The following is an 11,863-nucleotide window of genomic DNA, read 5'->3' on the forward strand; positions in this document are numbered from 1 at the left end:
CATCTCTGCGTTGATAAAACAGATCAATGTGTGTTTCTCTGTCTATAGCCTGTAATGCAGGGTTCCAGCATCCCTATAACTCTAAAGCATTTTGGAAATGCAAGGAACTGAGTCAATATCAAGAGTGAACTAATTTTACTTAAGTTTGTGTCACTATAATAAAAAAAATAAAAAAAAATTAATTATAGCTCCATTGTACCTGAAAATATATATTTTTTAAATATAATATTTTTTAGACATAATGCCGTATTTTGTTTTTCCTCTGCACTATTTTCCCTTACAGTATACATATAATAATCGGTTTGAGAAATGAGTTATATGGATGATATGATACAATATAACAGTATAAACCTGCACTTCATTCCCTTTGTCTTATTTATTTATTTATTTATTATCTCTATCTCTATTTTCTCTCTCTTCATCTTTCTCCACTCGCTCTAAAGTGTCTCTCTCTCTCTCTCTCTCTTGTTCATTTATTCATCACTGTCATAAGATTCAAAATGTCATAAAAAGTAATTAAGAGAGTAAACAAAAGGCCCAATTTAAGCTGAATGTTGAAAATACTGAATTGTATGAATTGTAATAGAAGACTGAACTGAGACAAACAACAGAATCTTGTTTTAGGGAATGATTAAAGCCTCATTAGTTAGTAAATGGACATTCTAATGGCTCTTTCCTGAGCTGATGCAGTTTCTGCTGTGGGCAGTGACTTCCTTCCCCTCTCTGAAGGCCTGCACACAGTGAACAGTTTAGGAATTTGATCTGAGTATTAGAATACTATTCTTTATGTTTTAAACTACCACCGAGAAGCCAATATCCAAAGTGAACTAATTCTGCAACAGTAAGTGTCACCATAATGCTCTGTTTTTATACTGAAGTTCACTTCATGTCGTAAATGTGCATTTATGCTGGGTTTGTATAGTTTGTGCTTTTAATAATAGTTCCATTCTGCTACTCTTGTTTACATCATTTTCAGACATGATATTTTGTCAGTTTTTTGTTTGTTTGTTTTTCTCAAAACTGGGACTAGGACTACTTTGTTGTTGAATTGCGACAGTCTTGTTTATGAAAATGTTGAAATATGACAGCAAATGTTTTAATTGTATTCTCAAGGCAGTTTTATTTTTATTACAACGTTTCACTGAAAAACAATGTTATCTGTACACTTTAAGCACACCCAGTTTAATGGACTCCAGGTGGCTGTCAACACTAGCATGTTTAACTTTGGTGGTAACGACATGCTCCTTTTGTCATGCAACCGAAAGTTTAATGCGTTAGTATACAGTTAAAACCTTACGGAAGACTTTCCGTAACTTCAAATAATGTTCTTGTTTCAGTTACAGTTATATTTACTTAATTTGATTTGATTTGTTTCTAAATTGTACTTTATTTTATAAAAGGGATAAATTATGGAACCACAGACTTTTTGTATAAAATCAGAATTGTGAGATATAAATTTAGAATTCAGTTTTTTTTTCTCACAGTTCCCAATTTGCATCTCTCAACTGTGAGTTTATATCTTATAACTCTGACTTTTTTTCTCAAAATTCTAAGTTTACATCTAGCAATTCTTAAAAATTGGTTTTGTTTGTTTAAATTATTATTTATTTTTTTCCCCACAGAATAAAAAAGGTAATCACAACTTTTTCCTTGCAATTCTGAGTTTACATCTCACAATTCACTTACATCTAGCTATTCTGTGTTCATATTTTATATATATATATATATATATATATGTGTGTGTGTGTGTGTGTGTGTGTGTGTGTGTGTGTGTGTGTGTGTGTGTGTGTGTGTGTGTGTGTGTATAAAAAGTTTAGAATTTATTAAAAATAGAACTCTTTTGGAACAACTTTTTGGGGTCAGTTTTATTTATTTATTTTGAAAGAATTTAACACTTTTATTTAGCTAGAATATGTATATATATATTTATATATATTTGTTATTTGCAATTAACATTTACATTTTTTATTCAGAAATGGCCTTCAATAGGAATAGTTAAATAAAAAATTGTTGTTCATCATTATTTTTCCAGTGGAAAACAATACATGTTTATCAGAATGTTTACCAAACGTATGACTTCACTGTATGGTGCAATTTTATATTCACTAAGGGTTTGAAATGACATTCTGACAGAATTTTCATTTTTTGGGGTGAACTATTCCTTTCATTTTGAGTAAACTGTTCCCATCATTCATTGTAACCAGTAGGGGGCATCACAAAACAAGGTTACTAACTCAGCCAAAACTTGCCAGCCACTCACTTTCTTTTGAATGTCTATTTCCAGTGACCCACTGGTCCCATGCATTTCACCATGACACAAGGACCGACATTAAAACCAACTAAAACCCTTCACACCAGCACCACAACAGCTGCTCCAGGCTTCCTGGCCTCTTTACTGGACAGGATTCCTTGTGAGTATATCATATGAATCCTCTTTTCAGCACCTGCTCAATGGGCCCCGATCTAATTCTGCCACTTTTGCACATTTCTTGTTACTCAATTTTCACTGGTTACAAGTTTAACTTGTCACAAGTCTCCTGGCCAAGGTCTCGCCTCATCCTTCAGATGTGTGTCATGGTGCTATTGCTATACTGGACCTCTTACTTTGATGTGTGATGGAATATTGTTGGTTTTGCCACAACAGTGCCAAGATGGGCCATCTATGCTATATTCACTGCCATCGTCCTGCTCATTCTCATCTGTGTGATATGCTGCTGTGTAAAATGCTGCTGCAAAGGGAAAAAGAAGAGGAAGAAGAAGCTGGACCAGAAGATCAGTATGAAAGGGATCTCAGGAACTACAACCGCAGCACTGGTGAGAGATGGCTCGTCCATGTTTGTGAATGATGATTAAATTGTTCTTCTCACTGGCACTAAGATTGCTTTTCCAAGAAACCAAAGCCTTTCAAAGTAATAGATAGTATCTTCAACATTTCTCATCAAATTTTTCCACACTTTTAACTTTTATTGTTCTATAATCTTGAAATATATCAATGATAAACTCATTTGTGCCTGTGTTTATTTCTTTATAAAAAGATTTTAAAAGTAATGTGTGTAATGTCTTCACTAGTGTGGCAAGATAAAAAAAAAAAATTAAAGTACAATTTTATCCTCATAGACTCCCAACATCCAAGTACCATCCCCCAAACTTACCCCATTGGCTACAATTGTTGACATAGTCCTTTAAAGGAATATTTCACCCAAAAAAGACAATTTGCTGAACGTTTACTCTCTCATAATTTAAATGAGCTTGTCTTCCCACTAGAACATATTTGTATAAATGCAGCATTACCTATTATTATTTGCTCACCAGTGGATGCTTTGCAGTGAATGGGTGCCGTCAGAATGAGTGTCCAAATAGCTGATATCACAATAATCCACAAGTAATCTACACAAATTAACATTTTATGAAGTAAAAATCTGGGTGTTTATAAGAAACAAGATGTTAATTGCTGCACTGTAGTGGTGTGGGTTACTTGTGGATTATTATGATGTTTTATCTGCTATTTGGACGCTTATTCTGACGGCACCCATTCACTGCATACAATCCAATCGTGAGCAAATGATATAATTCTACATTTCTATAAATCTGTTCTGATGAAGAATCAAACTAATTTACATCTTGAATGACTTGAAAGGTAAGTTTTCTTTTTCAGATTTTCATTTTTGTTTGAACAATTCCTTTAAAAGTTTCTCAAGAGTGCAAACCCATGAGCAATAAAATATTCGTCTGGGTGGCGTTCACTAACGGGCCACTGGATGTACTGACAGGTCCAGCCCGAGACAGAGGATGTGGAGTACGGCTCAGATGACCAGCAGAGAGGAAAACTGCAGTACTCACTGGAGTTCAACGCATCCAGATCAGAGGTAATCATATCGGTTTTACTGATTTTAAAGCAGTGCACCCTTCTGGCAAGACGTATAAACAACTTATTTCTAACTTCCATCTACCTGCTTCATACATCTGTTTATTCCAAAATACAAATATCCTTAGTGTTATATTATAAAGCTAGTTTTTACTTTTAGAATGACAACAAAGTCACTGAAACTATGAAATGGAATTCTAAAAAAGAAAAGAAAAAAAAGTCAGAATTACCTTATATTTAATTTCCTTATATTTCATCCAAATTCATTATTTGTCTAGATTCAGTTTTTATGCTAGCGCAAGACATTCGATCAATTTACTGAGGTGCATCTTTCTAATTAAAGCCCACATGAAATGGAAGCTGTGATCGATATTAAAATCTAAATTTGGAATATTGAATAAAAAATGTAAATAAATAGCATGAAGAAGCATTAAAAAAATGACTGAAAAACAGTTTCGTCTGTGGATTAACGTGCATTGATGAATTTTTCAGCACAGGTTTAGTAATGTGTACTAATAAAGCATCGGGTCACATGTAAATTCATGTGGAATATGCTTTGAGATTAAAACTGTCAATAAAACAGTTTTCATAATCTTTCTTAATCTTATATCCCCTGTACTCATCAGCTGACTGTAGGGATAAAAGAAGCTGCCGATCTGAAAGCGATGGACTCAGGAGGAACATCTGACCCTTATGTGAAAGTCTACATTCGTCCCAACAAGTCCAAAACATTTGAGACGAAAGTCTTCAGGAAAACCCTTAACCCAGTGTTCAATGAACATTTCAAATATCAGGTAAACCATGCAGCATGTAAAATAATTAATTATCATATGCGCATAGATTAATGTAGGGAAATGATCAGCTGTCAGATCAAAAATTGACCTGATGAGGTCAATGTCAAGCTCATTAAAGTGCAGTTGTTAAATGTACAGTAACCAAACACTGATGTGTTGTTTTCATTGCTTGAAGATCCCTCAGAAGGAGCTGATTGAGTCGACACTGGTGATGCAAGTCTATGACTTCAACAGATTCTCCAAACACGACATCATCGGTGAGATCAGACTCAGTCTGTCCACTGTGGACTGGAATCATGTGATTGAGGAGTGGAGAGATCTGAGCGAAGCCTCCAAACATGAGGTTCAGTTAAATACTTTCTCAAGTTCAAAGTTAGGACACAAATGATATGCAGTGCAAAGTGTCTTTCTGTATGAACCAGAAAATTGGAGGTCTTGAATAGCAGTTTTGCAGTATGGATGGTGATCACGTCACCATAGACCATCATATAAAATTAGAGTGAGTTCCCTTGGAGCAACTTTATGTGTCCTATACTCAATGGCACACTGGTGACTAATTGAATTCTGCCATCTTTGCTCATCTTCACTCAGTTCTTGACGTAATTTACATTATGACCCCATGCAAGTCAAGACTGAAAATCAAGATTGCCTGAACAAGACACAACAGTCATTTGAGCGTCAGTTGAGTGTAATCGCATCTTAAATGTTACCTATGTTGCAGCAAGAACATCTGGGGGAGATCTGCTTTTCTCTTCGTTATGTCCCAGCTAGTAGTAAACTCACTGTGATCATACTGGAAGCCAAGAACCTGAAGATGATGGACCACGGAGGCTCTTCAGGTGACATACTGAAATATCCTACATCCTCTAGTCTAGTCTGCAATCAGTACTGACAGAAACAAAACTTCTCAAACACTAAAAATCAGGCCTCACAGAAAAAAACAAAACAAAGTTTCGCAAAATGTACCAATACATACAATTCACTGCCATTTCCAGCTGAAATGAACACTGGTGGCAGTAAAACGCCTGAATTGCTTCTCTGACATGTTAAAGTTGCTCAGTGGCTCATCTAGTACTGCTCTGCATTTGCGATGAAAAGCTCAGGTACAAGTCCTGGAAAACATGAGCCATGATAAAAGAGTTCACATGAAAAAGCAAGCTAAAGCAGATAAAGCATTGCCAGTTGTTTTAGATAAAACTGAATGTGATTTTAGCACCACTTACTGTATATTTTACTTTGGAAGTGTCACTAAGCATGAAAGAAGCAATATAATATCATTTTGCTGAAATGTTGCTACAGGCCACAATGTTGCAACTGTTATTTCAATTGCAAAATGTATCAGATGATGCATTATTTCAGCTACGGAGAGTATGTTTAACTTACAAATGGATTATTCACTCCGTTTTTGTTGTTGTTGTTCTGAAGACCCCTATGTGAAAGTTCAATTGATTCTGGATAAGAAGAAGTGGAAGAAGAAGAGAACATCAGTGAAGAAGCAGACACTGAATCCATACTTCAATGAATCGTTCACCTTTGAAGTGTCATTTGAAAAGATTCAGGTGAGTGGAGCCTAACTGGTTGCTTAGATGAATTAAGGGTCCAATGGCAAATAAGTTGACAACATATAGTGTGATCTTCTGAACCCATTGTGATGTTTATCTCTGTTAGATTGTTTGATTCTTGGAGGTTTGATATGTGTCTGTGAAAATAAAATAGCATTGTAATATCATAATATCATTCTTGCATTATGTTTTCAACCACATCAAGTAACCACATCATTCATGCGTATAACTGTTTGTTTCACTTATTATCCCTCATACAGAAAGTCCAGCTGGTCATCTCTGTGTGGGACCATGACAAAATGAGCAGAAATGATGCGATCGGCAAGATATATCTGGGCTGTGATGCTACAGGAAACCAGCTGCGTCATTGGGCGGACATGCTGTCCAACCCACGCAAGCCTGTGACTCAATGGCACACATTACTCTCCTCTGAACAGGTGGACACAACGCTGGCCTTGAAACACACGCTAAAGATCCCCTTCACAAACAAAGCCTTCTGAAAAACCTCCATTCCCATTCCTTTGTTACAATAATCTCAAGAATTTCTATAAGTTATACTGTGCAAAGGACAGACTATGGACCAGGGCCATTGTTTTTTATATATTTGATCCATATTGTTGTAGTGAAACATTTCATTACTCTCTCCTACGTTGTCTTCTCCATAATTTTGAGCTGTTAGCAAGTCCAATATATTTTACTGAATTGTTCATATGAAAGTACCTTGTAAATCTGTTTATAAGAGTTATGGTAGCACTTTATTTTACAGTCCTGTTCCTCATGTACATACTAGGTACTTATTATAGTAATTTCAATAACTATGTAACAACTAGGTACTAACCCTGAACCTACCCCTAAAACTAACCCTACCCCATTGTAGTTACCTTGTTTTACCAGAACTTTCTTAGATAAGTACACTGTGAGTACACTACAAGTACATGTTAGTACACGTACTGTAAAATAAAGTGCAACCAGAATTATCTTCTTTAGAAATAGTATATAAATTAGAAATTATAGTTAAATATAGCTGTTTGTCATTTCAAATAAGCTATAATGATACATATAATTGTATTTGTTGTTTTAGCATAACTTTATCTGCCAGATTCATTTAATGCTGTCACATCACGCTAATTTGTTACATTGGTTGCATTGCATTGGTTTGCCACTATTCTGATGAACCTACGTTTAAAGGAATTTCACAGTTTTATTGTTCATATTGTCTCACACAAAGATGAAAGAAATCAACACTTGTCCAAATCTAGCCCAAAAGGCTTATTTCATTTATTGCTAAGAGGTCACAGAAATGTGCAAAAAAAATGTTTTCCCTTCCTTATTGCCACGTGAATATTTAAACATGAAACATGATTTGAATACTGAACATTGATAATACAGAAAGTAGTTCACAAGTACTATTAGAATGAACAAAATCTACCCCTCTAGAAATGTAATGTTCTCAGAACGTCCACTGGTGTCAGTGACGTTCCCAGAACCTTTCCCAAGATGGTCATGATGTGGAGTTCTTTATAGGGATGGGGGAACATTATTGGGAGAATCTTAAGGGATTAACACTTCTCAGAGTGCATTTGGTCCCACAATACAGAGTGTGAAAGTAACACTGAATCAGAGTTGAGAAACTTAATGAGAATGTTAACAAGCAGAATTAATTAAGGAAATAAAAACAGAAAAAATAGAGAGACAAACGGAAACATAACTACAACTGATTTAGTCACAGCCTTCCACTAACAGCCCAGAAAATCAACTGAAATAAAACACATGAATTCTCTAAAGATCTCATCAGAGGATAATTAAACAACTGCACAAACAGCATCACCAGCTTCACTTATTACTAACCAGTTTGTCTAAAAAAGTTATTATTTAGAACAAAGGTTTAGATTTCGAAGTTTAGTTTGGAGTCACCATTACGGTGATCAGTGTTTGATTTAGTTGGGATCTTGAACCTTGACTTTATAACATTATAGTTTTTATAACATTAGTTTTTCTCTGTAAATCTGTGTTTGCAAAATATTTATTATGACAAAAAACAATTGAAGTAAACATGATCAGTTGGTTTTGGCTGATCAGTGACTTATTACTGTTAATGTTTTAATCAGATAATAATAATAAAACACTTTGTACAAGGCATTTTGAACATCTGTGTGAATTCGATGCAAACATTCATCAAGAATCAGCATATAAATCTCAACGATGTTGACAAACAAAAAGCTTTATGCTGCAGTGCATTATGGGTGCACCAAGCTAAACTAATTGGTTCCCAGAATGCATTGCAACATGAATAAATTATGCACCGGAATTGTCTTACAATTTTATTTTATTCTTACTATTTGCTTTAATTTTTGCTATTTTTGTTGTGACTTTTTTAGTAGCTTGAGTTGTAATGTTCAAAGATGTTTATCAGAATATTTTGTTGATCATCACCACTGTTAAGATTCATATGATGATTCTTCATGTCTATGTGTGCCATAGACAAGAACGTCTTGTGCAGAGTTGTTTTTCAATTAAGTCGTCCGAACACTATTAAAATACAACCTCCAGAAACAAATGGATTCTATATTTCACAGTGTAAAATGTAACAATCAGTGAATCAAGCCACTACAAGATGATTGTTTCCAGCATCATATTTTCTCCAAGTTTTCTTTGCTATATTAATGTGCTTGTAACCACATAATTACAGCATTAACTAAATAATAATGTTGTAAATGTAAGGGTCAAGAGCCCAACTAAAGCAAACACTGACCACAGTGATGGTGAGGTTTTGTGAAATGAAACTAACATCTCTAATGTCAAAGATGGTATTGATGGGTGCATAAGCAGGGATGTTGGTTTTTTATCATAGTCTTAAATGTGCGGCATGTTAAAATGTATGCAAAAGATGCTTTGAGTCTTTGAGTTGTATAACTGATCACACTTATAACTTTTAATTTGACGAAGGAATGTATAGGTGGATTTTTTTTTAATATAATTTAAGGATATATATGGGGGAATATATATGGGGGAACCTTGGGAATGTACTTGGGGATGATATTTACTTTTTGTATAAACTGATGCTGAGAACTTGTGAGATATGTATTGTTATATAATTTGATGTATACTTTTGTATATGGATATTTTGGATGATTTATCAATGTTTATTGATGTTGTATTTGCTTTGTTACATGTTTGAGATTTATGTGGGTATTTTTTTTTTGTATCTTCATGATATTATGTGTATTACGGTAATACATGTTTTAAAGGGATACTCCACCTGAAAATGAAAGTTTTGTCATTAATCACTTACCCCCATGTCGTTTCAAACCAGTAAAAGCTTCTGTCATCATCTTCGGAACACAATTTAAGATATTTTGGATGAAAACTGGGAAGCTATAGTCCATCTACCATCCGTGGTTCAACCATTACGAAGCGATGAGAATACTTTATTTACCCGCAGAAAACAAAAATAATGACTTTATTCAACAATTTGTCTGCTCTGTGTCTCTCCTAGTCATGGTAGCGACATTTTGGAGAATATTATTTGGAGAATATGAGCTGATTTATTATCCATTTAATATCTTAAATTGAGTTCCGAAGATGAACATACAGGTTTGGAATGACATGGGAGTAAATGATTAATGACAACATTTTCAGTTTGGGGTGGAGTATCCCTTTAATGAGCGCAGGTGTTGCACATGGCACTAATGAAGGGTTAATACCCAGAAACATCCTGCACTTTTTTGCACATTTTTATGACCTCCGAGCAATAAATGAAATAAGCCTTTTGGGCTAAACTTGGACAAGTGCGGATCTCTTCCATCTTTGTATCTTTGTATTTTTTTGATCAACGCACCTTATATTATTTGCCGAATTAATTTTGGATGACTGTTTGGTGCTACGACCTTTTTAACATGTCTTTAAAACCAGCAAAACCTTCTTATGTTTTGAAGCTTGGGATAAAAAAAGATGACACGTTCAGTGCTGAGGTTTTAAAAATGCACACGTGAGACAGTTTTATCAGGTTTGGGTCAACACACAGACAGACAGGCGCATGTTGATTTCTCTTGTGACTACAGCAAGCACTACATAAGGGTGTGAATATCAGGCTGTCAGCACACATGTGGGCCAATTACAGCGTTTTAATGAGGTTTCTTCTATTAAGCAAGTTTACAGAATAATAAAGGCTGGATAACTCATTAGTTGCTCTTGCACAGTCATGTTTTAAAGAATTTCATTCTTTTCTGTCATCAACAAGCACACAGGAAAATGGTTCGGCACTTTTTTTACATTCTTTAAGATGTACTTTGATTGATGTATTGTCTGTTTGTATAAAATGAATGAAGCCAAAACATTTCTAAATTGCCATTACACAATTTTTTTTTTTTTTTTTTTTTGCGAGCTCATTTAAAACTTGCTACCATGATACAAGAATGGCTGAACTGGTATTTGTTAACTGGTGTTCTGAGCAGTTGCTAAAATGTTGGTTGTAGGCCCAGTTCAAAAAGTGTCTTTATAATGTTACAGTCCCTGGGCATTATAAATACACTGAACAAAATTATAAACGCAAAGCTTTTGTTTTTGCCTCACTTGTCATGAGCCGAACACAAACATCTAAGACTTTTTTCTATGTACACAAAATGCCTATATCTCTCAAATATTGTACACAAATCTGTCTAAATCTGTGTTACCTTTGCCGTGATAATCCATCCACAACACAGGTGTGGCATATCTAGATGCTGAATGGACAGCATGATTATCGCACAGGTGTGCCTTAGGCTGGCCACAATAAAAAGCCACTCTAAAATGCACACTTTTATCACACAGCACGATGCCACAGATGTCGCAAGTTTTGAGGGAGCATGCAATTGGCATGCTGACTGCAGGAATGTCCACCAGAGCTGTTGCCCATGAATTGAATGTTCATTTCTCTAACATAAGCTGTCTCCAAAGGCATTTCAGAGAATTTGGCAGTACATCCAACCAGCCTCACAACCACAGACCATGTGTAACCACACCAGCCCAGGACCTCCACATCCAGCGTCTTCACCTCCAAGATCATCTGAGACCAGCCACCCGGACAGCAACAATTGATTTGCATTACCAAAGAATTTCTGCACAAACTGTCAGAAACCATCTCAGGGAAGCTCATCTGCATGCTCGTCGTCTTCATCAGGGTCTCGACCTGACTGCAGTTCGTCATTGTCGTAACCAATTTGAGTGGGCAAATGCTCACATGTGATGGCATCTGGTACTTTGGAGAGATGTTCTCTTCACAGATGAATCTCAGTTTTCACTTTATAGGGCAGATGGCAGACAGTGTGTATGGTGTCGTGTGGGTAAGCGTTTTGCTGATGTAAATGTTGTGGCCCATGGTGGCGTAGGGGTTATGGTATAGGCTGGCAAATGTTATGGACAAACGAACACAGGTGCATTTTGTTGATGGCATTTTGAATGCACAGAGACACCATGAGAAGATCCTGAGGCCCATTGTTGTGCAATTCATCCACCTTCCCCTATTTTTGAGATGGAAAAACTCAGTTTTACAAATGCTATAAATTTGGCTTTCAAAGGAAAGATTACTATCAAATAACACACCTAGATGCATAACTGATGACGAAGAATTGACAGAGCAGCCATCAAGTCTTCGACAGAGTTCT

At 35.5% G+C, this 11,863-nt stretch overlaps 1 protein-coding gene across 2 annotated transcripts; it reads left to right on the top strand.

Annotated features, from left to right (window-relative positions):
- Positions 1–740: 740 nt before the first annotated feature.
- LOC113043901 (synaptotagmin-1-like) lies at positions 741–6,945 on the top strand. 2 transcript variants are annotated; one of them, XM_026203480.1, is made up of 9 exons: positions 741–841; positions 2,285–2,411; positions 2,645–2,814; positions 3,771–3,866; positions 4,492–4,659; positions 4,835–5,002; positions 5,381–5,498; positions 6,085–6,218; positions 6,482–6,945. In XM_026203480.1, the coding sequence occupies exons 2-9, from the start codon at positions 2,300–2,302 to the stop codon at positions 6,719–6,721; spliced, it is 1,206 nt and encodes a 401-aa protein (XP_026059265.1). In that variant the 5' UTR covers positions 741–841; positions 2,285–2,299; the 3' UTR covers positions 6,722–6,945. The 2 variants fall into 2 exon arrangements, with proteins under 2 accessions (XP_026059265.1, XP_026059266.1); XM_026203481.1 differs by lacking the exon at positions 741–841 and having other exon boundaries at positions 2,225–2,411.
- The last annotated feature ends 4,918 nt before the right edge of the window (positions 6,946–11,863 follow it).

This window comes from Carassius auratus, chromosome 25, assembly GCF_003368295.1.
Source record: "Carassius auratus strain Wakin chromosome 25, ASM336829v1, whole genome shotgun sequence".
Classification (NCBI taxonomy): domain Eukaryota; kingdom Metazoa; phylum Chordata; class Actinopteri; order Cypriniformes; family Cyprinidae; genus Carassius; species Carassius auratus.

What these genes read in the sequence shown, in the direction of transcription:
- LOC113043901 (XM_026203480.1), top strand. Translation starts at nt 2,300, where the DNA reads ATGCATTTCACCATGACACAAGGACCGACATTAAAACCAACTAAAACC. An exon ending in TTTACTGGACAGGATTCCTT is followed by an intron (nt 2,412 to 2,644) that starts GTGAGTATATCA and finishes TTGCCACAACAG; the next exon opens with TGCCAAGATGGGCCATCTAT. An exon ending in GAACTACAACCGCAGCACTG is followed by an intron (nt 2,815 to 3,770) that starts GTGAGAGATGGC and finishes ATGTACTGACAG; the next exon opens with GTCCAGCCCGAGACAGAGGA.